Source organism: Platalea leucorodia, assembly GCF_965183815.1.
Source record: "Platalea leucorodia genome assembly, chromosome: 7".
Lineage (NCBI taxonomy): Eukaryota > Metazoa > Chordata > Aves > Pelecaniformes > Threskiornithidae > Platalea > Platalea leucorodia.
This window is the reverse complement of record NC_138829.1, coordinates 63,247,088-63,273,457: the sequence shown is the minus strand read 5'-3', so window position 1 is coordinate 63,273,457 and position 26,370 is coordinate 63,247,088. Positions and strand designations below refer to the sequence as shown.

At 37.8% G+C, this 26,370-nt stretch overlaps 1 protein-coding gene across 1 annotated transcript in view; it reads left to right on the top strand.

Annotated features, from left to right (window-relative positions):
• PPFIBP2 (PPFIA binding protein 2) overlaps positions 1–26,370 on the top strand; it is a gene marked incomplete at its 3' end in the record, with an annotated part of 89,038 nt that overhangs the window by 46,698 nt on the left and 15,970 nt on the right. Inside the window, exons 5-11 of the mRNA XM_082316846.1 lie at positions 6,039–6,170; positions 11,920–12,102; positions 14,022–14,114; positions 16,623–16,731; positions 18,244–18,276; positions 19,996–20,057; positions 22,637–22,712. Of these exons, the coding sequence (XP_082172972.1) occupies positions 6,039–6,170; positions 11,920–12,102; positions 14,022–14,114; positions 16,623–16,731; positions 18,244–18,276; positions 19,996–20,057; positions 22,637–22,712 (688 nt within the window). The remainder of the gene's footprint in view (positions 1–6,038; positions 6,171–11,919; positions 12,103–14,021; positions 14,115–16,622; positions 16,732–18,243; positions 18,277–19,995; positions 20,058–22,636; positions 22,713–26,370) is intronic.

The window sequence follows — 26,370 nt, the reverse complement described above, 5'->3', positions numbered from 1 at the left end:
GCTCCTGGCCATGTGCTTCTGCAACTTACTTTATACTGACTCACGCTCATCAGACTTTTTCCTCAATGACTGGGAGAAAACTAACTTGGGGTTTAAAAAGAAGGGGATGTTTTTCTGCTGGATTAGTGAGTTGAAACAGCTCACAGAAAAGGTCAAGGAGTGGCATAAGGGCAATGGTGATATGTGCATTTGACCTAGCTGTTTATGAAACCACAGCCAAAGAAAATATGGCTCAGCAGCATTTGAGAAACAAGAGAATCCTATGTAACAGATGTAGAGGTGCTCTGGTATGCACAGTTACAGATAATGCATGTATATTTTCATGAGGTGTGATGCTTACAGTGTCAAACTCAACATTTTGGTTTTGTAAGGATACTTGTTCCACTACAGACTCTAATGAAGAAAAAGCATTTTTCACCTTGAAGGTGTTTGCATTTTCTTCCTTTAAAACAAAATAGATCCTTTGAAAACTCGTGAAAGTCAATGGCAAAACTTTAAATCAGTCCTTAACTATGGTTCTGGTTTAGGCCGAAAAACACATTTCCCTGGTCATCCTTCATAGTAAATGTTAAGAGAAAATATTTTGGAGCATGACTGGGAGCAAGATGCCAGTTTGGTCTCCCTGAATTGCCTTCCAGTGTTTCTGTTTTGCCATCAAATGTGTAAAGAATATGGAAATGCCAGCCTGTGTGAATAGGTACCTGCCTTGCCCCTTACCACATTGTAATGAATGTCTTGAAATAAAAAAAAATAATCCTAGAATTATCCTATGAAGACAATTTATGCTGTGACAGTTCATTTCCAGTATATCAGCTGCTTTAAAATGTAAAATTGCAGCCAATTTTAGAGAAGAATGATGTGTATGTGTCTTATTCTAAGTTAGTTTGTGGCATTTCTAAGTACTTTCTTCCAGTCAATTTAAAGAAGGAAATATTTTTTTAAGAGAAGAGACGGTCTTGAACATCTACTATGTTAGCCTTGGGGGAACCTCCTATACACTTGCTATCAACTTTTCTCTCACTTGTACTGTGTACAATTGTAGAACAGAATTGGAAAGCAAAAATAATTTTTGCTCTATAAAGTGGCCTAAATTGTCCCATAACAGAAGGTACCAGCCATGCATAATGTAAACACATTGGTGATATGGAATCTATGCTGTCAATCTTGACAGCTGTGTTAAGTCAGTTTGAAGAGTGAATTTTCTGCACATACAGATTTCACCTCCACAGTTCTTTTAAGTGCATTTGTTATGGTAATTATCATGAGTAAGTGTTCTATTCCAGTGCTGTATTTGATTTATTTAACAGATACTAGTTCCCATTGAAGCTCTGTGGCATAAAGTATAACAGCATACAGTTTGCTTTGCCAATCAAAATGCTGGTCCATGTGGCAATGTCTTTCCTGTACCTGACCTGTACCAAATCCTAGATGTGTTTTGACTGTGTGTTTCCGCCTTCCATCTTATTTCTGATGCATAATTGCAAGAGGCAATCCAAGGGACTCTTGTCAGATGGTTGCATTGTGTAAACGTGATTGTGTCTTCTACCAAGTAAATTCTCTGGCAAAATACAAAGCACTTGGCTTTAGGATTCTTTCTGTCTTAAAAATACACATAGAAACTGAAATGCTTGAATGCAAACAGGAGTGAATTTCTGTTTCTCGTGTCAGTTTATGGCCAACTTCTGCCTGGGTGCAAGGAGCAGGAGAAAGTATGCCAGGCAGTGCCCTTTGTGAGGCACAATGGAGAATCTTTTAAAAACAAGTGGATTAAAAGAATGCAGGGAGGAGCTGTATGAGAGTAGGAACTTGAATGCAATGCAGTTTAGTGTGTACCTGTTCTGGTTTTGCAGTTGTCTTATACTCAGGGGAGCCAGAATCCTATCTTGGTTGCAGAGTATAAATCTGGTGTGTATCTGTTTGCTTCTCAGGAACTTTGCTGGCTGGCAAGGATCATGCCTTCAACTTTCAATTGCCTGAGTTATCTGATCTTAGATGAATTTCAGCACTTGTTTATAGCATGCAGTAACTTCTTGCCAGCAGCTAGCTTAGTGTTTCGGATTTTGAAGCGTGCTCTGTGCTGCTCTGGTTGTGAGGCATACGGTTTTCAGAGCGTGCTCTCAAGTTGTGCAGCTTATCTATACAGGTGAGCATTACACTGCTTTGTCATTTTACAGTTAACATAGGGACAAATCTGCTTGTCAGGCATATGCAAAGGGCTGTTCAAATTGGCAGTGCAATGGGAAGTTCTGTCCTTTCTGTTGCTTAACTATATAATGGGCAAATGATGAATTGGAGGGCTGTAATTCACTCTCTGCTACTGACTTGCACTATTTCATGGTGATTACACATGTACATTGCTCTCAGCTGTGTTTTCAGTTAAGCAAAGATCTTACTTCTACCACAGCTGACACACAGCACTTGAAAAGTGCAGTCCTCATTAGCAGAGGTTCTTGCTGAATTTTGCTTACCAGGTAGGTAGCTTGGTCTGTCTGTCTGTCTCAACTATTTTAATAAGGGTGAAAAGTATGAAATTTTTTGAGTGTTGTATTTTTACGGTGCACAAATGCAAAATGGGATCTTTGTTGTTTTTTTTTTTTTTCCCCACTTGACTAAAATCTTACTTATGGTTTCTCAATCAGTGTATGGCATGATTGTTTCTTCTGTTTTGTGGAGTGCTGAATACCCTGGAATTTTCTGTGCTTGCAGCTGGCAGCCTAGAATAGTTATAGTGTCCTCTTTCTAAGCTATTTTCTGTCATGTTAAATTTTATAAGCAGCTTTATAAGAATTATGTATTTCCAAGACAACAAAATGTGAAAGTGAGATATACAGCATGTGCTTCAGTTTCATTGGGAATATTGAAAAGCATGATTAAATATTTTAAAAGTATACAGTGTGAATTTTAAAAATACAGTTGTGTTTGGAAATAGTTTGCGGTTCATTGATCTGTCTGGTACATGCGTATTGTAGCTTCTGCATGACTCATTTTTGTAATTATTCTACTCTAAAATAGGTTTTTTCCTTAATTTTTAAAGTTAAAAGTTGGTTTTCAAAAAAAAAACTTTGATAAACAAAATTATAATACATTTTAAAATTAAAAGCAAGTATCTTGTTTATAAATAAGATTCCCTAGAATATGTTCTTTTCTGTATTTCAGCTCTTTAAGATCCTCATAAAGCTGCTACAGCCCAAATTACCATTTTGCCTGTCTTATATTATCTTTTTTGCTTTAAAACCAATAACATAAATTTGTATTTTCTTTTCTTACAATTGCATATTTATTCTGGCTGAATTCAAGTTGCATCATACCGCTGAAATACACTATAATTTCTCTGTAACAAAATGGGTCACATTCTTAATGAGCTGTTCACTGTGAGCATCTGCTTGAAGATGAAAATAATTGCTTCCAGATGTTACCATTTCAAGAGGGGACATTTACTTTAAACGGCACTTTCTTTCAAAGCAAAAGTTAGACTCTCTAGATGCAAGAGAAATTGTCAGCTGTTTTAAATCAGTGTAGCTCCATTGAAAACAAACTAGGGATAGTTAGCTATTTTGTCTATTTTAAGGCAAGAGTTTTATGCCAGTTTACACTAGCTGAGGATCTGATTCTCCAGCTTCAGAGAAAACTAAAATTTTGTTTTAGTTGATTAAAAAAAAAAAAAAAAAGTCAGCTGCCTTCATGCCCACTTATACCAGGTAGCACCTTAGTGTTCACGTCGAGCTACTGAACTCAGAATGAGAGGAGTGAGGTATTACTCTCCATTGCATAACTAAGTGTAATTTGGAAGTCTATAGAAAAAGTAAGGAGTAATGCTAGATGGTGCACTCAAAGGATAGATCTTTTGTTAAAAATGTCTAGAGGGATGCCATGTCTCCTTGCCTTATTAAGAAATCTTCCTGTCGTATCATGGAACACCGTGTCAGCGTCAAAAAAAATTCTAAATGTTGTTTCAGTTCGACAGTGAATAGAGTCTGTCCATGGGGCCAAAGTCACTTCATCCTGCTAGCCTTTTTGATGTTCAGTAACTTTATTTCATATCAAAGTTCTCATTTATAGCTATGTCTTAATCTGCAAATGTCTGCTATGTTAACAGCTGTATAGATCCTGTTCCAGTCTGGACTGGAATGTGCCTCTGGAACTTGTGCAAATCAGTGGTTTTCTGGAAGATAGAGGAGTTATTTGTAATTATAATGGTAATTTGTAATCACCTTTGTAGAAAGCAGCTACTACTGGGATTTCATTAGGTGACTGCCTCTTAGAGTTTCTCAATAAAAAGAAGTCAGTGCACTATCTTTTCCTAATTAGTGCTTGATTTAATTCATTCAGAGGAAAGGAAAAAAAAAAAAAAAAAAAAAACAAAAACACAAACCATGAGGCTATGTTTCTGTTTATTTTCCCATCCATACACAAATATCATTGTCAATGTCAGCAGGAATGGGCATGGCACTGGGAATAGTGGGTGGCTTAGATAATTGGTGTTGCAATGCAGATGCAAGTTTAGTACTATTTTTAATTTGGGCAGTATTCCTCACCAGACTAAAACAATTTACATGTAGAGCAGATTTGGGTTCCAAATAAACTTTAACTGTATAATTTTTAAAATAGCCTTTGTGGCTTCCTTGGCTCCAAGCCATAGTCTACAACATACTATACAGTTCGTGGAAAAGGAAGAGATGAGAAAAGGGTGATGGACAGGGCAGTTTCTGATCACTCGGTAACATCAGCATAGATCCAGAATAACTATGCCAACTTCAGTTAAGTCACTTCCATGTAATTCAAAGCAGAATCTGCTGTGATTCCTCAGTCCATTTCATATGATCAAAACACCAATGTGTGTTACGAATGACCATAAAATTTTTTAACCATTTAGAAACCTAGGTTCTTTTGCAAAAATTAAGCCTTACTAAAAATCAATACCTAACTTTCCAAGTGCCTAATTAAACTGTTGAATGGATTTTTTTTTTTTTCTTGGAAGCCAACAGAAGCATCTTATGTATATAATACACTGTTAAATTTTGGAAGATTTTTTTTGCTTTGGCTTTCTTGAAAACTGAAAGATGCAATGAAGATGTGAATACTGAATGTTTTCCAAACACAGTGATACCATTCTGTCCAAAGTATGCCTTTCTCTGCAGTCTGAAAAACAAACTCAGGGCACACAAGTGAAAGTCATGGCCAATTGTTTCTTGTTAACACTGTTACTCAGTTTAGACATAGCCTTTTAGATTCCAGTTAGGGCATACCACTTTTCATTCAGTGCTGTTCCCTCAGTGTGTAGCCTTCAAAAGTTAACAAGTACTACATGGTGTAAACTTTTAAGTACTATTAGCACGACTGCAGAAATGTTGCTTGTCTTTGGTACTCTGTTTTGGTTAGGGTGCTCATTCTGTAATATATCCTTTATTGAATAACGCACGATAAGAAGTTCTAGAATGCCTCATTGTGATACTGAAATGTAGCTTTGTCCGATGAGTATTTCAGGAAGTAGCCAGCTGTTTTGTAATGTGTCACATGAAGGTCTCTATGGCATTATGTAGGTTTGTGTTTGTTCAGCCTTAGTATTGTTTTCTGATTTCATGTCATGTCTGGGGATTAACTCTACCACACATTTTCTTGAGATAGGGAGGGGAACAAAGTGGTTTAGTGATTAACACAGGAGAATGTTTAGGTGAAAATAGCTGCAGAACTCAAGAAACACTCAGTTCAAACAGTTCAAAGTATACGTGCCATGAAGAGAGGCAGAGAAATTTGCTTTCACATGAATTTGCCAGTTGCTCCATTATTTTTTTTTTTTGTTACTTTTTCTGCCTGCAGTAAATGCTTACATCAAATCTATCTTGCTGCTTTTTTTTTTTTTTTTTTGCATTGTAAAGGAGTAGCAAGTGTGACTTTTGAAGAAAAGAATAATTTTACTTTCGTATTGAAAGCGTTAAACACCGGGGTAGAGACTTCTCTATGGGTCTGCCAGTAAATCACATAGCATTCTGCCAGTGTTGAACTAAAGAACTAGATAAAATGTTCTGCTTTGCTTTCAGGAGTTGCTAAGTCGAACATCACTGGAGACTGAGAAATTAGATCTAATGGCTGAAGTTTCAGACCTGAAGATTAAGCTGGTTGGTATGGAAAAGGAACAGAGTGAATATGAAGAGAAACAGAACAAAGCTGAGGTGAGTTTCTTTCATTAGCTTGTTTTCTTTTTTGTCTATGGTATGCTGTCATACACCTGAGCTTTTGACCTGAAATCAGCATGCTTACAGCACAGGCCGTATCACTGATCCTTTGAATTCGGAGAGGAATATGATTATGCATTTTTGGGATGTGGTTTCTTTTCCCCTCTCTCATTATACTTCAAAGGTTGCTGTTTGGCTTTAATCAAGGCACAAAGTCCCTTCCAGAAGCATACATTACAATTGGCATTCACTTAACCCTTTCCTTTCCACAGGAGCTGGACTGGCATGGCCACATGAGGCCTACCAGAGCTCTTCTCTTTCCTCGTTCATGTGGCGGAGGAGACTGTCAGCTCAGTAGTATCAGGGGTGCTGTGAACACTTAGATGATCACCCTTGGTGATTTTATGCATTCATGGGACTTGGGAGGGAAAGGCAAGGGACAGGGCATTTTCCTCAAATAAGCCTTTCCCCTTGTGGTTACATAATAAATAGTGCAAAAAATGACATGCATTGGAGAAAATTCTAATCCTGACTCCCCTTCAGATGTGGAGAGTTCTGGACATCAAAGAAGCTTTGCTTTATACCATATTGGTTAAGCAGAAGAATATGAAACAGGCAATCATATGCACAGCATCCATTTCGTGGTAGTGAGCAGCAGGTGGGAGCTGGGAAGGAAAGCAATTATGGAAGACAGTAATTCATACGAATTGCCATGTGTTGCCCTACTCAGTGGTTCTGTAAGGGGACCAACTAGCAGGAGAGGATTACCTGGCAAGGGAGGATTACTATGTCCAAGATTTATACATTGCTGACTGAAAAAAGACTTTATGTTCCACATTGACTTAGGAGAATTTGAAATCCAGGCAGCGTTAGAAAACTGTTTGCTCTCCATAACATTGCTAGTGGAATATTTGATAACTATGCATAAGTAATTTACCTGCAGTGACATAATATGTTTGGGGTGTGTTTGTTTTTTGACTTATTTATCTTCTGAAGTTTTCTTTAGAGATTAAAAGATAGCTTAAAGAGAGCAGTTTCTGGCAGAGGTTGCAAGCCAGAGAGGCACCAGCTGCTGTTTTTACCATCTGTGGCCTTCTCATGCCCGTTCACCCATAATTGTAAGTGTCTTGTGTACAGAAGGCCTAAGCAGTCTTGTACTACCTGAAAATCTAAACGGGTCTGTGCGGCATCTAATTGCTACAGATGGAGCCTGCTCCCAGCAGCCGCCTTCCTGAGAGGCCTTCAGCACTTTCCATTACATGTCAAATACGAGGATGAAGCTGCTTAAATTATTGCAGGACATGCACAGTCAGCCTGACTCCTGGAAAGCAACAAAACTTTTGAGTGCATTTGCATTGATAGGACTTCTAAGTACCCAGTAGGTCTGGCCCTGTGATCAGGGTGAGGCTATGACCTGTGAAATTCTGCTGCTGCTGCAACAAGGTGTGTGGCCCCCTTAGGTGGAAAAGTTGAGCTTTATTGGCCTGGAAGCCTTTGTTGTATTGCTAAGTGATAGGAAACGTTCCTGCTGAGATGGAAAAGGATTCTAATCTGATGGAAAAGTTGAGAATCATTGTGTTAAGTATGCCCTGAATTATTAACTACCCCAAGATGTGATTAGGTTTCTGGCCTGTTGAAAGTCGCAAACCTGTGTATACAAAGCAAAGAGAATGGCTGTTATAAGTAAAGCTGTAGGAAATAAACAGCATTTTTGGTTTGCTAATTGAGCCATTTAGAAAATTATTTCAGATTGTCCTGAATAAGCGTTAATCCAATTTGTCAAGATGAAGAGGGGTTGCTTTCAGTCAAACTGGATGCTGACTTGAATTCTAATGCTTTAACCCTATTTCAGCTCCTTTTACTGTAAATTTTACTAATTTTCAATACAAACACAATTTCAAACATCAGAATGAAATTTATCTGTATATTTTCTTTATGCTATTAGACTACAACTGCTGCTTAAATTGGGTAATGTCTTTGAGTGTCTTCCTGAACTCCTTGCCTTCACTGTCCAAATGCATCTTTCTAGTGAATAAACCACTCTTATGTACTCCAACAGTCTATCTTTATTTTGCTCTTGTTTATGCATACGCAGTTGTGCTGTGGTAACCTAATTGCTTCAGAGTGACGCAGTTCTCCAAACTGACAGTGGCTGAACGAAATTAATCTTATTGTAATTGTATCTCTGAATGTCATGGCTACTACAACATGCTCTTACAGTGTATAATGCCTCAAATGAAATTGCAATTAGTATTTTTACAGAAGTGGAAAAAAGCTATGGGTGACAGAGGTAGAGCCTTTCTTATAGACTGCAGCTGGCCAACTGCTACTTTCAAGACTGAGTTTAGGGTTGACAGAGGTGAGCAGAACCATGATTTTATAGATTTGCTACTATCAGAAGCAATAGTCCTCAGTTTTCACCCTAGTGTGTGTGTCTTACAGAGGCATCCAGTAGTCAAGCCCTTTTAAACAGCGTGTTAATTATACTTCATAGCTGACCCTGCAATTTCTAAATATAATAAGGGGTATTAAAAAGTTTAAAATTAAATGCGACATTGCAGAATAATTCAGCTAAAACATATTTGCTCTGTACTCTAATTTTGTGTCGGCTTATTTCACAGCAGCTGTTTCCAGTCACACAGAATTTATCTGTAGAATTATTTCTCTGGTTGGGTTGGAGGGAAACAAAACAAATTAAGATACCCCGCTAAATATGACCCAAGTTTTAATGTGTCAGATTCGTTTCTCTTTATCTTGTGCAGCTGTGGTTTAGTTTTGGTTTTAGTTGGCAGCAAAGAGTTTATCAAACATCTCTAACCTCCGCTCAAAGGTATTAATTTCACACTGAATGCCACTTATCTCTGGCTCTTCAAAAGCACATGCTAAATTTAAAGTGCCGTTTATTTATATACATAACACAGGGGCCGGGAGAATAGCTGCTTGTAAATGGACAGTCTCACTCTTGCCTTTGTCATTTTAATGTCTTTCTGTGGAATAATGTTCTACTTTTGCCGCAGCGATGCTGTGAAGGTTTCTGAAATTCCACCTGAGGGAGTTTGTGTAGCTTTTCTCTTACCTGAGAAGCCGTAGAAATTTTGGAAATGTGTTTTGTGAATGTAGCAAGGTATGAGCAAGCAACATTATCAAGTGATTAATGGCAGCCCAGATGACTGCTCTACCTGAACGTATACAAAAGAGACCTCCTATCACTATCAGGAGACTGCAAGAATAATTGTCCATTTCAACCTGCTTAGCAGCCCTTCTTCTCTCCTACTTTTTCTTTTCTAGCATGGGATAAGTTTTGTGGTTTTTGCTTTTTCATACTGAGGATCTGAAGTTTGCTATAAGCTGTTGGGAAGTGTTTTGTGGCTCTTGTGTGGACACTTCTGAATTAAATATCTAGTGCATAGTTACTTGCAATTTCAAAGAAACTTGAGTCAGTGAGCCACTGACTCCCACTGGGGAGTTTGGTCTGTTGTCTCACCTGAATCAAATTCAATATCTAATATGTTAGTGTTAACAAATTTTCATGCTGTGAAAGAATCTCAAACATGAGAAGCCTTTTCTACCTTGAAACTAGAAACAACTATAAAGGCATATATCGCAGCTGGAGTTCATCTGTTTCTCCTCCATAGACCTCTTATCCTTCACTGGGGTAAGGATTTCTGCCATTTCTGTACTGTCAAGTTTGCCCTGAGGGAAGTCTGTGTGGACGCAGCGTTTCCCATTTCTAATGTGAGGCAAAAGAGAAAAGAATTACAAGGCGGCAGCAGGAGTGTTTCTGAACTCAGCCACATTGCCACAACTGGAGCAGCTGTCAGCTTGTGCTTAAAAGTCTGTGCATCTTGTTTGAGCAGTGGTTCTTCAGAACCTCGTGTGGGTTAGCAGTGTTCTCCATCAAAGACGAGCACAGGCTAAAACTGGTGCTTAAAAGAAAGCAAGAGATGGATGTGTGTCCTGATGATTCCAGTCTCCAGTTGGTACTGCTGCTCAGTGAGGCATCTGATTGTGGAGATGATGGTAAAAAAGAAACAAAATCAAAGCATGGAAGATGGAGGGATTGTGGATAGTATCTAAATTGTACATACAGCTAGCCCTACGGTGTTCTGCTTTGCAGAGTTCTGATAAGAGAATGAGTTAGCTAGGGGGACCTTCTTGCCATTCTCCTACTGTGTTGCTGCAAAGTGGCTAATGTAGCCACTGAACATATGAAGGATATGGTGTCATCTAAGGGAGCTGATGCTGAAGGAGGCTATCTTTTCTTACCTGTGCAGCCCTGGCAATGGCAGCCTATAAAAGACTGGATATTGCAGAGTTGGTATGCTGGGCCCCAGTACTCTTTCTAAATTTTTTGATTGTTTACGGAACTGATCCTCATTTGTATGCATAAAAGGTGTGTTGGATGAAGATGATGAGCATCAGATGTTGTGATCCTGATTGAAAATAATACGTATAATGTGGAATATATGCAACTGCTTTTCTGAATTCCATCTTAAGCACAATGCCCTAGAAAAATACTTAACTGATGTGAAACACTCATACCTGACTGATACATATGCTTTTGAAAGGGAATCTTTGTGAATGTTTAAAGTTGTCTGTGGATGCTGATACAGTTTGTTACTTGATCAGTGGTGTTACTTACCTGGTCAGAATAGTGTCCTGTCCTTGCAGTAGCTGTTCCCTAGCTTTGCAATTATTGGTTCACCAGAGAGTTGAGATTACAGGAGGACTGTTGTGCATTGTAATGAAGAATATAAAAAAAATTATGCCATGTCATCTGTTGTTCTGTCCACTAAAAACTTTTTCACTCCTTTGGGAGATGGATTAATCTCATCAAATTTATTCCACTTGAGAAGATTGAGAAATCACAAAACATATGTTGTTAATATACATGAAAATTAAGAGAAAGGCACTCCAAACTTGTAATACTTGAGGAAATACCCAGCACTGTTTGCTACTGAGTTAGGGATTTTAAGTGAAAATGTTGTAGAGACTTCAATACTTTGTATTTGTTTTGCTTTCTGTAGCTGGATTTTTTTGTGTGTATCACTGATACACACAATTCCAAGAAGCTGGCCAGCAAATCAGTGCACATTAAAAGGCGTTACTTTTTTCTCTTGTGGTATCCTTTGATTTCTCCTATGTATGTTGCTTAACTCTTTCCCCACGTCAAGATACTGCCTAGCTAGCAAGCTAGGTAATGGAATTATTTTTCTGACCCATGCTAGACCTGGAAACAGAATTACTTCATTAGTAAATGCTGTGTATAAATTGTGAAAGAGCAGGTTATGGCCCCAACTGAGCACTTAGCAATTTCTTCCTAGTGGATGATTTAGCTGTGCAAATTAATGTAATCACATCCATTTCAGCAAAATTTTGCCTCTGAGCCAGCATATTAAAATATGTTCCAATTTTTCCTGATATCTGACTTCATGTGACTGGATAAGTTTCCAAAAATGAGGGGCAAGATTTCTGATCTTCACATTAGGATCAGAATCATGAGTTTGTCTGGAATATAGAGTCTGTTCTATTTAAACTGTAGCTTTGTGCAATATTCCAGATTTGTACCCATTCACATATACTTTATCAGAAGGGAAGCACATCATCTGTCTTTTTTTAGTTTGCCTTTGACGTGCTTCATGTATTTCTTTGTGCTGCAACTGTAGAAATATCTTCTTTGCATCATTTTCTTTCTCACCTGTCTTTTTTTTTTTTTTCTTTTTTTCCTTTCTTCCCATGTTTTCAGTCAGTAGTGAACCTGATCAGTGAGCTACAGGAGCAGATGTGTAGACTGCAGCTGGAAATTAATAGTAGAATCCAAGAAAGAAAGTCTCAAGATAGGAAACCAGACTTGACACCTAATGGTCCTCAATCTAGTCCAAGATCAGTGGTAGAGACTCTCAGCCAGAAGAATTGCTCTCGGTGTGATGTACGAGAAGTATACCTTAGCAGAAGCCTGTGTATTGCCTCTTCTCTTGCAGAAACTAAATTCTGCTAACCAGAGCTATGTTGTGAATTATTGGCATTAATCTTTGTGGCTTTCATTAGCAAAGAGTGAGGTGGTAATAAAAATCACCAAAAAAAACCCCCACCCCAGACACCCCACCCCCAATTTTTGGGACAAATTTGGTCACCATTGATGTCTGTCTGCTAAAGCACAGATATCTGTAATACTCAATCACCTCTTTCAGGTTTTTTTATCATCTTAATTTTACTTGTAGGTCTGTAGTGCTGATGTGGTGAGGGGTTTTTTTTGATTTGGGGGTTTGGTGGTTTTGGTTTTTGGTTTGTTTTTTGGTTTGGTTTTTTTTTTTTGCCCCCTTAGTTGAGATTTGTCAGTTTGATATGCAGCATGCTAGCATGGTTTGGTAGTTTGCTAATTTTCCTCATGATAATGTCACCCTAGTTGTGCATGATGATGCGCCCTAACTAGTCCTCTGAACACAGATTATTAATTTCTGAATATCTTAAATGCTTAACACAGGTATAAAATACAGTTTCAGGTAAGAGTATCTGAAATGTATCCTTTCTTTTTCTAATGATAATGTTAAAATGAATGAAAAGAGCCATAATAAAAATAATCTGCTTGTACCTTTAAAATAGCAAATCCAACACATTTTTCTTTATTCTCTGACATTAGCAGTTACTAGAAAAGCATTTTTGAATTTATGTTACAGATCCTAGTTGTATTTGATCAAAACTATGTCACATATCAAAACAAAAGCTACTTTGCATAAACTGTTTAAATTTACTGAAGGTGGAATGATACTGGTATGCCTGCAAAAGTCCATTTGAATATTTGCTTTTAAATCAGTTCGCTTTAGTTGCCACATCTCTTTGGTTAAAATTTGGATCTCCAGAAATCGTTTTATAAATAATCTGCTTACGTTGTGAGGGAGTTTTTCACTAATTTTTCTCATAGGTTTATTTTACAAAAATAACTCATATGGGTATGATGCCTATTTTGAAAATAGTGCTATTGTTTCTGAGCTTGCCTCTGTTCAGAACTAATTAGTGAACTATTAGACTACAATACAAGCTGCATATTGGGGAAATAATCTGAGAGTCAAATCTAGGAGTCATTAAAAATAAATGTTAATTCAATCCAAGATATTAGTATGGTTGCTTAATGTATATACTATACAGGATTCCAAAATTGAGCTACACTTCCAAATTTTCTTTGTCAGAGGAATAGATGGAGAACGTTGGGAACCCTGGTTGGCTGCAGCGCTAAGCTGCATCAACTTGGTTTGCAAAGTGGCAAACATCAATGCTGAAAGTAGCATATTTGTAGTCATATTTGACTGTATGTGTATGGTATTAAATGCCTGTAACTTGCGAGATACTATTTAGTCTGAGTGTTATCTTTCTTGGTAAGTAGCTTAAACACCTATTTGGGGAAAGGATTGTTGTTTTAATGAAAGTTAATAATCTTTTAGTACTGCATGTTTCTGCTTACTTTGAGGTGGCTGAAAAACAAAGCAAAACAAAAGACCCAAAACAAAACAAACAAGTCCCCCCCCAACCCCAATAGTTAATGTTATATGAGACTACAGGTGTGGATGTTTTGGCTCATTTTCACAGAGACACATGACTTCACTAGGCTCAGCTGCGTTCCTTAATATGACTAAGAACTTTGCTCATAATTTCAGGTGGAGAGTTTGAGAAAGTATTCCTTATCTCTCAATTCAAAATAGTTTTTGTCTTCTTGGACTAGGTCACAGTTTTTAATGTAGTGGTTCAGTGTTCATTACTGCGTGGCTCATGCACGATTTTTTAATTCAAGACTATGGAAAATTAATATCTACCAGAGTAATCTTACTTTTAGCTGCTGTTCTTCCTTTGCAGGGTTTGCTACAGGAACTTAGACACCTCAAAATTAAAGTGGAAGAACTGGAAAATGAAAGAAATCAATACGAGTGGAAATTAAAAGCAACTAAAGTAAGCAGAATACTTGGCGTTTACTAATGACAGACTTATTTCAGCTGCAAAGGGATATGCTCCACTTCTCATCAATATTTACTTTTCTTACAGTTGCCTTGTGTCAGGGCCTACTATAAAGTCAAGTTTTCTTCAACCATCTTTGGAATAAGTATTTTGGTTTCAAGTTTTTGTAGCTTTTTTTGTGCCTTTTGCTCCCTCCCTGCAGTTTCCAGTTTTCTACTTTTTTGTAATTCTTATTTAAAAAAAAAAAAAAAGGCATTCTGACTTACAAAAGACCTGTTCTGAGGAAAGGCCTCTTTGAAGTTTTTCTGTCTTTTATTTGTGTAATGGTGACAAGCCTCTGTGGAATATTCTTTGCAGACTGAAGAGACATGCAAAGTTGGTTGAGTGTTCACTTACTATGGAATTTATTTTAATAGACATTAAGCCCAAAATACACCATTAGATCATCTGCTTTGACTTTGTGTATATCAAAGTGCATAGCTGCCATACCCTTCTGTTGACCTTAAATCCTGGAAAGCTGTTGGATCGTAATCTGAAGAAACTTGACATTTGAAACATTTCGTCATTTTCCCCAGTAATTAATTTTTCTCATTGAACATTCTCATTGTTAAACAGTTACACTTTATTTCTAGTTTGAATTTTTAGCCCTTTTCCACTAGATTAAAAAGCAACTTATTATTTTTCCCTGTTGAGGTAAACTTACGTGCTATAATCACAGCTCCTTTCATTTGTGTAGTACTATAATCCCTGTTCATATAAATGACTGACTTTTTTGAGTTGTGGTTGGATCTTGGAAAAACATTCCAAATTATTAAACTGAGTTTTCTTTTTAATACTTGATAGCTTGATCCACAAATGACAGACAACTATTATTTATATTAGCATTTCTTTCTTTTGAGAATTCTTAGATGAATATTGAAATGTTGCTATCGTGTCTTTTTTTCCTATTAAGATAATAGCTCTTGTATCCATGAAAATGTTTTCTTTGACGTGGTGGAAATGAAGAGTCTTTGGGAAAATATTTTCTCAAGCAGTGTGTGGCCAGCTGCCAAGACAGATAAAGATTATGGAAAGTGTAGGAGCAGAATGAAAATAAGAAAGAAGACTCATAAAACCCATTGAGTGAGAGAAGACACAGGACTAGGACTAGAAAGGAAGAAAAGTACAGGGAAAGAGAGAGGAAGAAGAAAAATAATTGTAGAGATGACAGGAATGAGACATTAAAGGAAAAGAGGGCATTTAAAAGAGCTGTGAGATCAAATAGACCAGCGGAGGCAAATCCAAATCTGGTATTAAGAGGTCTGCAGCTTTTGTCTTCCCATTGCTCCAGCTTCTTAGATGAGAAATTGGAATATTTCCATGGCTGGATATAAAAAGCATATTAGTCACTGGGAAGTCTAGGAGCCCTTCAGAGATGCAACAAGGCAGATTCTTCTATTCCATATGGAATTGCAGGCAGAGTGGTGATCTTTTGCTGCCATCCAGCTGCTTGCTTCCTGGTGAAAATAAGTTTGTGTATTAGAGTAAATTAGTCCATGTTTTTTCCCTGTTCGGATAATGTTGTTTGGTGTTTTGCATTTTTTCCTACTTTATTTTACTATTTTGAGAAACTGGTCACATTAGTGATATGTTTGTTTGTTTGTTTCCTTTTTTTTCTTTAACTGCAAGGATATTTGGTAAGCCCTTGCTGGGGGAAATGCAGAATATTGCTATATAAAGGCTTTAAGGCTGCTAAAGAAAATCTGAATGAAGCTACTGACTTAGTAAAGTATGCTGTTGACAATTTTCCTCATAAATAGGAAAAAGAGATGAGAGTCACTGTATTTCAAGCTGGACAATCACAGAATTCTTTTCCCTCTGTATTGCTGAGGTCATTAACGTGTGATATTCTAGCCCAATCTAGTGGCCGCGCAAACTGCAGTAAGTGTAAATGAGCCACTGATACTTTGTGGCATGTATGTGGTTGTTTTCCAAGCCATGCTTTGCTTCCAGCCTATTGCTGTAGTAGCTGATGTGAGGAAGAGCAGTTTTGTCATGCTGCTGAGAAAAGGGCTCAGCATTAGTAGATTCTTGGTTATATTAATAAGTAGTAATTAGGATAAAAAAAAACAGTATCTTTTTAAAAATGCTGTGGTATCTTTTAGTGGTCTTCACGCAAACCTCAGGAGTTGCCCTATAATAGTCATTACTATATGATCAGCATTGTAGCAGTGAGAGCTTTCCAGAGTTTCATCATCTACATGAATCCTTGAAAATTTTACCTTTCTGTAAGTCTCCCTTTTCCGAGAGCTAATTGTGTTGGAAAATGTGAGCTTCTGTAAAAGGAATAGGATAGTAACACCATGAAATATGTAAGGTTGTTATAGTGTTTATGAAATGTCCTGAATTGGGAACAGGACATCAGTCAAAGTAAAGTGTTATGCTTATGCCTTCTAGTTCATGGGAAAGAATCACAGAGAATCAGTGACAATGTTATTCTGAATTTGTTGTACTCTCTTTCAGGCTGAGATAGCCCAGCTTCAAGAGCAATTAGCTCTCAAAGATGCAGAAATAGAACGCTTACAAAGTCAGCTATCTAGGACCTCATCGCATAGTGAAGTGGCAGAAAGAGGTAAGAGGAGGAGAATTAAAATTAAAAATCTAAAACCCTACTTTATCTTCACTTTGGTAGCAACTTGGTATTTCAAAGGAATACAAAGAGATGTAAGAATGGACTTCTAGAATTTATTTTGGGAGGAAAAATGGTGAAAATTTATTTTGTCTTCTGGTAGAGTAGAGGCCTTTAATGTGTGAAATTCTATCCCAATCTAGAGCCAGTACAAATTGCAATAAGTATTCTAAGGGCACTGAAACTTTTTCTACTGGAATTTTATTTATAATTTGAAATAGTCACTATAGTTCAGTGGGAATATATTCTTTCTTTGAAAAATCTCTGCAGTTTCCATTTTTGAAGAAAAAAAAAAAATTGTCACTGTAGTCGCTAAGCATAATGTTTACATGTCCAAACATTCTAAAACATAGTCATTGATTTGCGTCTTTACTTACCTCAGGACTATATCTCATTTAGGCTCCCTCTCCTGTGAAAGGTTGGACCAGATGGCCCTTCACAGTCCCTTCCAGCCTGGGCTGTTCTATGATTTTGTGATATTGCAGGTTTCTGGTTTAAATCTGCACTGTTGATACAGGTCAATGGCAAATAAACCAGTTTGGTTTGCCTTTGGTCTCAGTCATGTCATGGTTCTCTGAAATGTTGACTCCTTGGAGCTTCTGTCAAGTGCTGGGCTGTGAGCAATATGATATTAGGGACCTTTTTCTTCTATAATACTGACACTTACCCATGCAGGAGTCTTTGTGTGTAGTTGACCGCAGTGCATCAGCTTAGCTGCACTAACTTCTTTTGTGGGTGTTAACTAATGCTTCCAAAGAGTGCCCTCGTTGAGATGTGACTCTTTAGGTGCTGTGCTACCTCTTTCTCAGGGTTTACCAAGAATGTCCTTACAGGAGTTAATGCAGATGTGTCTTTTCTAGAAGACTCTGTATTTTGACTCTTGTTTGTTCCAAATAAGTGACTTAATATGTACTTGGTGCTGATTTCACTCAGCTGCAGAGCTTGTGCATGTAGAGAACTGCATGTCTAACTAGAAAATTAGTTTGTCTAACAGCAGTGTTTTGTAGAGGAACTCTTCTACTAATAGAATTCCGTATTTTCTATGAGATTCCCAAATAATTTATGATACTTCAAGGGAAAGATAGTGGTATGACAATAAATCAAGAGCTCAGCAACTTTCAGCTTCTAGTAGTGTGTCTGTTCACGCTGAAGATGGGTGAAACTGTCCTTGATTCCAGTGGGAGAAGAATCACACCCTGTACAGACTCTTTAGGCTACATTTAAGGAAACCACTTAGATTATATTTGAATGGAAACAGTATGCAGCAGTAAAAAATCTTCTGGAAAAAAATTACTGGTTTATCAGATATTTAGGTGGTCTTCTCAAATAAAGTTGGAAAATAGTATCAATGTACTTGTAGTATGCTAGAATGCATATTCTAATTAAATTGCAAAATTTATCTAATATGTGCTTTTTCTACATACTTTATTTGACTCTCACCATTTACCATCGTAGAGGAAGTTTATAGGAGAAGGCTAAAAGAAAAACGTAAGCCTTGCAATTCACTTTTGGCTTTATATCACTATTCCTTTCACACAAATTATAACTCCAATGCATTCTGCAGGAATAATTCAATGTTTGTTTAGATTTGGCTGTCTAATTGTAATATACATGAGACATTGCTTTCATTGCTTGCAGCAAGCAGACAGCTACTTGCCCTGTTCAGTAAGATTTCACTTCAGAAAAAAAAAATTAGAGGTTCACAAATCAAATAGTTGGGCTTCAAAGGGACATTGTCAAGGTTAACAGAGCCAAAGCTTAATCTTTACCTCTTTTAATTTGTACATATGTAAAACCCATATAATATCTGGAAAGATGGCTTTAATGAAAATCCTCCTTCTTTGGAGGGGAAGGATTTGGCCTTTTTTTTTTTTTTAATCAGTGCACTAAATAAAAATCAGTGCACTGAATAAAAATTTTTCCATACTTGATGTTGTTATAAATATTGTAATTAAAGTTTGCTTTAATGTGCTTAAAAATACCTTGACACCAGTTCTTTTTGAAGTCTAATATTTATAAAGAGAAATTGGTAGGACTGTGATTTTTAATGGCTTTTTAAAAATCTTCCAATTGCTTGCCTGCTGCCTGCTGGCTTGTTTTTGATTTGGCTGTGTCTGTGCATGTCTTGTGTTACTAAGTGTTCTCTTTTCCAAGAGACATGTTTGCAAAGTTCATTTACATGTTTTAAAACTTAATCATTCCAAGGTGTGTGTTTTTCAGAATCACCAGAAGAAAAACTAATTACAGTTTTTGCCAATAGCCTAGATATGACATTGTATGTTCAACATTTAGTTGTAAAACGTTTTTTTAAAGATGCTCTTTAGCAGTATTGATTTTCTTTCTTCTCTCTCACTTCATGCCTGCCACATCTGGTTTTCATAGTCTTTTGTGAAACAAGTGGATCTATTTTAATGTCAAAGCATTAATTCCTTGAGTGGCAGTTACAGCAGATAAACTATTTCGGGTTCTGTCTCGTATAGGTTGGTACTGGAGGACTTGCTAGGAATAGTGTGTAGAGAAGAAATGAAAGATTCGGTTCAGCAAAGTTAGGATGACGTAATTAACAGTGTCATAAATTTCCAGAGAGTGTGTTTTAATTGGTTTTGACTATAACGTTCCTGAATAACCTCTATCTTGTAACACTAAATTGTGTGTGAGGCAATTCTGTATTAGCTCTTGATGTAGATTTTAACTCAGTTATTCATACTGAAATGTTTTAAGAAAAAAAAAATTTACACATTTTCCTCGTATTAAACTAGTTTTTGTTATTTTTCATTTCCAAGTTTCATGAATGTCCTTGAACTACTTGTCAAGTAAGCTAGCAAATATTTTTCCCAGATGGAATATAATAATTTTCAATCATACTTAAAATTATTTCCTTAAATGTATAATAGAAAACGCACTCTCATCTTTTGCAAAATAAGCTTCCTTGTTTCTTTTTTTTTTTTATTACTTGACTTTTAGAATATAAAATAATATTATGTAGCCTTTTATAAGCAAAACCAGCATGTTTGTGTCGTGCGATGCTTTTAATTTTTCAGCTTTTGAAAAGCTCTAAGTTAAATGTAGTTTAACAGTGCATCTGCCATGCCACTGACATGGTTTTGGTTACTCATAAGAACGTAGGGAGAGTATCGCAAAACATATATTGTTTACACTAAATATAGCAAGTGCCTTTTCCTTGTAACATTTGAAAAACATTTCTAGATCAAGAAGTTCAACGGTTGAAGATAGGAATGGAATCGTTATTGGCTGCAAATGAAGAAAAGGTGAGAAAATAATGCTTGTTCTACATAATAAGAATGAAATGATGGTTTTGAATCTCTGTAATAATCTGAATAACCTGCTTTCTGTAACCGTGGTATTGCCCTGATTTTTGGATTATCCCATGAGACTGTGACAGAAAGTTGATTTTTAAATAGAAATTGTGGCTGACCTAGCTAACCTGGCTGCAGAACTTGGGAGGCTCATTAGATTCCAGAGGGGAGTAGAAAGCCAAGGCTGTAACGAGCAGAATCTCTTGGTTTCTGCCATTGAAAAGATCACGAAGGTTTGATCATCTCTGGCAGCTCTTCATCTTCCAACCTAACCCGAAGTGCATTGATATCCCCACTTTAGGTTGTGATATTAAAAGAAAGTTAAAGTGGCCTTTGAATCAGACTCGGATTTTGGGAGAAAGGGACCAGGATTTAAAGAGACAAGGCGGGGGGGGGTGGGGGGGGGTGTACTAAAGGAGAGGAGTGAAATTAAACTCATTTAACTGGTAAATATGGGGTTTGTCTCTTATCACCTGTATGCTGTTTGCCTGTCAATCAGACAATTCAAGTGCAGGGTTTAGGGCTCAGTCTTGGAGAATGTTGAATCTCCACCTTCAGATGCCATTGACTTACTACATGTTCCTTATTTTTGGAGGGGGTAGGGGGGGTTGAGGGGGATTAACTCTTGAGGAAATTGTAATTCTTTTTTTATGATAATAAACCAGGCCATAGGATTTTCCTTTATGGTGACACACTTGTATACAATCAAATAGACAGTAGTATACATCCCTAAAAACTTCCTTTAGTAAGTGGGGAATCTGGACAGGGCAATGTTAATTCTGGAGAACATTAATGTGACTCATAACAACATTTAGTTCTTAAAAAATCAAAGTCAAAATTTACATCTGGGAAATAAAAGACGTGGCACTATCTCTTGCCAAAATTATTCCAAGTCTGCATAAGATTTTTGCATTTGAAGGGAACACAGAATATTGTTGCTTATGTCCTAATATCTGGATGTACTCACAGGGAAAGGAGGGTTATTTCCTTAGAAACTGTAGTGTTCAAACTAGTGGACTGATGGTTGACCCACAGCTTCTTAAATGTTTAATGTAGAACTGTTACCTTCAATAATATTGCAAAATAAAATATTCTTCCTGAGGGAAAATAGCTCTAAATAGCTTCTGGGATAACTCAAAATATTCCTTGTGTCATTTAGGACAGAAAGTGCTCAACTAAGTTGGTAGTAAGTGGTGCGCATACTTCTTTTTTTAAAAAAATGGGTATGTTAGTCTCAGTTCTTTGCTATGAAGAAGAACCTATTGCTTCTATCCATTGTTGGTATAACTGGGTATCTGTTTTAGGCCTCTCTTGTCTTGTGTATACTTGCTGAGGCGTGAAGGGAGGATCAGTATGATCTACCATTCTGTAACATGGTAAAGGTCTGGTTTCTGTGCAGTTACTCCTGCAACTCAGTTGGTATCTGCTGTAACTGTAATGTAGCGTACGTGTACTGGAGGAGATTTTAATTGAAATCTCTCTGACGCTGACATAGCTATGGCAGTGCAGCGGCTCAGTATCAGCTAATCACTTTAATACTTACAAACTTTCTTGGAAGGTTGGGGGGTTTTTTCCCAGTGCCCACTTCACTGCTTTTGTGGCTTTCCTGACACCTGCCTGTGAAAACTAGTTCTTTATTACTTGCTCGGGTTTGTGTTCAGTGTTCTGTAGTCACAGCACTGGGCAAGATTATTGCACAGGAATAGTTTAGAACTGGGGTCAACGAAACAGGACAAACTGTAAGAGTGCAAATTGCGTGATTGCACACTTAGTGACAGCGCAAATTTATCATCAGGGACACAATATCTTATATAGAAATGAGAGAAGTGACAGATCCAATCAAATAACGATTACTGCCTATCGCTATGTTGCGTCTGTGCAAAAGGCAGGTGCCCTCCCTGAACACATGAATCAAGATGCTCTCCGTACATAATAGGAAAGCGTTAGGTATTGGAGAAAGAGGGGAGTCGGGTAATGCATCAGACATTCATGAGCCCTCGTTTCTTTGGTTCTGTACAGGTTTGACTGCCTAAGTTCAAAAAGGTGTGTTCAAAACTGGAGGAAGTGTAGATGTCAGAATGCAGAACATATCCCACAAGAGAGGATTAAAGAACATGACTAGATTGTTAAACTATACAAAACATAAACATGATTTTCTTCATGATTACGGGTACGATGCTAGCAAAAAACCAAACACTGCCCACTTCAGGCAATTGAGGTTCGACTCTAGAATATTCCCTTGACTCTTAAAAGTGAAAGGCAGATTTCCAAATTATGCTTCTGTAAATAACTAATTTACTAGTAATGTTAAACTCCTCTGGTTTCCTTATCCATAATTTCACACTGTCCAGCAAATATTATGTACGATGGCAAATGAAAGCCAAGAAATGTTCTTTACAAGGCATGTGAGAGACCTGATCCCGCTTTCTAGAAAAGCAGGCCAAAATCACAGAAATTAATGTGTAATACAGCGTTTCTGCAAGTTAAAAATGTCGGATTTTAAATATGATTTTATTTAATGCTTTTCACAGGACCGTCGAATAGAGGAGTTAACGCTATTGCTAAGCCAGTACAGGAGGGTCAAAGAGATAATGATTGCAGCTCACGGTAAATTGTCTTGTGAACAATTTCCTGATATAAGGTCTTTCAAAAACTGCATGTGCTACAACTGCTATTTGTTGTCCTTTTAAATATATGTGTATAGTAATATATATTTCATTACGCATATATTTGTATCATGTTGGAGTGCTATGAGGGCAAGTATACATTCTTTCAGATTCAGAGAGAACCACAGTTATGTGTTGAGCAGGCTTGTGTGTTATTGCCTGTAGTTTGCGGAGATTTCCTTTTTGTTTCCTATGCTGTAGTCAGTACAAAAAGAAATAGGGTCAAATCTGTCTGGAAATGGAGTTACAATGTTACTATTCAGCAAGGCTTCTGTGACTGACTCTTAAGCTGAATTCCACAAGTCATAACCTAAAATTACGTCAGGTAATAGTAAATCCCTCCTTGGAGCCTACTTTTGGTGCTATGTGTTTTAGATGGTGTCTTTAAGCATTCTGACTGATAAGGAAGGGTGCCTGATGAGATTGCTGCTCTGGTTGTACAGCCGTGTGAACTGCTCGTCAGCTGGCCCTGAAGCACTGCGGTTTGCCTCCTTATGCACCAAAGCAATCTGAAGTCAGCAACTGCTCTCCTTAAAGCACTTCGCTCTCTATATACTGCAATGGGGCAGGAGCTTTGGTTGCAGAAGCCCTACACCCATGTAGCGATGGCTGGGTGGACAGCTGGGGCCATGGCTTCATTAGCTGCCTCACGCAGTCCTCTCCCTCCTCGCTCCTGGGACTCCTGTAAGTCTCTTCCATTGTACAGGCCTATGACACGCGTCCCTCGTGGCCAACGCTTCGCGCTTCCTTTTTCACTGCTGCTGGTTGCCATCCCCTCAGTTGTACGTGGGTTGTAGAGGCCAGGCCAAAAGGAATTATAGCAAAAAGGGTGAAAAGGAGGGAGCAAACAGAAGGACACTTGTGCAGACATAGAATTTGTCAACACAAGGGCAATTAGGAAAGTTCATTCAAATTAGCTACAGGTATGAGTTTACAGTATTCTTACTGAATTGCATTATATCCCTCTCAAGAGTCTATTATTCAAAATTAAAATGACATTCAGTTTGATTTAAATTAATTTGTCTGTAGGAGATGAATAAATTATACAGATCGGTATTAAGTTTGTATGGTGTTTCCTGTGACCATTGTGTTATGAGTAACGAGATTTTACAACGTATAATGAAATCGGGAGACCTTAGTGGATGATGAACATTGATTAATTAAACACATCCTATACTCAGTTTCCTACACCACAGTTCAGTTTGGGAATGGCAGTAGAGATCAGCTGCCAGCCAGCCAGCCAGCATCAATGACACAATGTTTTCCTTTTATGTCATGGTTTTTATATGGCATTCATAAAAGGGAAGCTGATCTCAGGTACAATTTGATACTGTTAGGAGGACTTGCTTGCTTGCTTGCTAAAAAGAGTTGCAATGAATGCAATAAGTTCTGTTTCTCTTCCATTCCACTAAGAAAAATCCTGACAGCTGACTAGGCGAGTTCTGGTTTAGAGAGAACAGCTGAAAACCCATGGTTGCTTTGGTGCACACAATATGATACATTTAACTTAAAAATCTGAGGAAAAATCTTTGTCCCATGTATCAGTTACACTGCAGGAAGTGGAATGGGGTTTAGGACAATCTCATTTTAAGTTGCCACCTTAGTTTTCAGTACTAAATTTAGTCTGGGAAACTTGACCTTCTGAAAGGACAGTTTTGTTCAACGTACATCATCACATTAACAAACACAATGTTTTCAGGTCTTGTATGTAGAATGGAAACTTGTGTTTAACACACAAGAATAGGGAACAAGAGTCGGGTAAATCTTTCTCTGAACAGTCATTTAAAGAAAAAAAAAAAAGTTCTCTCACTTGAAAGTGTTCTGAAAGGAAATCCAAAGGTGTGATTGTAGCTTTTGGACACACGTTGATGTTAACTCCCAAGATAGCTACATCACTGTTACCCTAAGAGTAGGAGCTCTCAACAGCAAGGCCTGCAGTTCCACTCTCCTCGGCCAAGTCCTGGTTGTAGGTATTCGAGTGCACCACCCCCCTGTGGGACGTGGCTTTTGGAGGACGCTCCTGTGCACGAGCAAGGAGCAAGCCAGGATGCTCTGGATTATTGAGCTGGTGCTGCAGGGAGTACGGTAGTGTTAACGTATGCTAGTGTAGACGTTCAGTACAGTGAAAATAAAAAACCAGTGATGCTCAGCGTAATAAAACAGCAGCAAAACCCAAAACCTGTATGGGAACTGGAGTGTGTACTGAGATTGTCCACATGGAGGGGCATATCGTGACGACTACAATATTGTCACAGCCGAATGAGCTTGTTACCTTATGTGTGTTTGTGGGAGTCTCACGTTTAGGTTGCCAAGAAATAGCGTGCTCATTATTTATTTTTTTTATTTCTAGAGGTGGGTTTAAAGGTTTCCTTTGAAGTGTAATCCCTGTCTAAAAACTTTCGGTAGAGTCAATGGGTTGAAATCTTCTGTCTCTGATAACTGTTTTAAATAATTACTTGACAGAAATACAATATACTGTAAGCATTTCTTATTTCTGCTTAAGGCAAGCTACAGGTCATGTTCACAAAAGATGACTGACTTTTCACCGTAGGTAGCCCATACATTTAAAAAACCAAAATCTGTTTGGGTTAAAGTAGGGCAGCTGCTTGAAAGAGCCACTGGCAGTTGAGTAAAATGTAAAGGAGCTATCCTGAACTCCAGTATAGTTGTATAGCTCTTTTGCTTTTAGTAATTTGTGCTAACTGGAGGCCTGCGTACCAGGAACCACAGCATAAGATTCACTTCATATCCTGAAGGGCCAGTGGTCAGCATTGGGTTTGTTGGCAGTCTTTGTAGCTGAACAGCATGATAACCAAGCTCGGGTCTAATGAGTTTTCAAGTGATCTCTCTTCTAACAGTGCCAAGGCTTAACCATAAGATTTGGTGTTTTTTCACAACTGCCTAGAGCTGCTGCATGTCTGTCACACAAATCAGGAATTATTAATGTGCTTAAAGGTCAGTCTGAATTTCTCCATCGTGGCATAGCAGCCCTTCCACATCCTGTATGAGACCCTGTGCACAGGGGATCTCCAGAAAAAATTAAATATCCAAAATACTCCAGAAGTTTGCCGAGCACTAAATATTCAGAGCCTGATTTAGTATTGCAGCTTTGACAATTTAGGAATAAAAATCCTGCTAAATAATGAATTTGGAATATTTCCGCATTTGTTTACATCTGGGATATCCAGAAAAACCTGGAGCGTGTTTACCATGTTCATCCTTGAACTGAGCATGGGGCACCACATTATGATACGGATCACGTCAAACATGCACGCTACCTATAAAGCGATACACTGTGAGTAAGAAAATGGTACCAACTTCAACTTGCCTCAGAACATCAAACTATGGATTAGAGTAGTTCAGAAGCTGCCTCATAAGCAGCTCAGCTACTCACAACAGAGCACAGCATATAACCAGAAGTGGTAAATTTATTGCTCTAATATAGATCAGCTTCCTTGTAAGTCAGAGCCCAAAGGAGGGGTGGGGAGTGGAGAGGCTGGTAAACTACATGGATCAGCTGAAGGCTGGGGAGGGCAGAATGTAGAGACTGAAGGATTAGACTGTCTGATACGGTCCTAAATGTTATTTTTTTGGCCTGT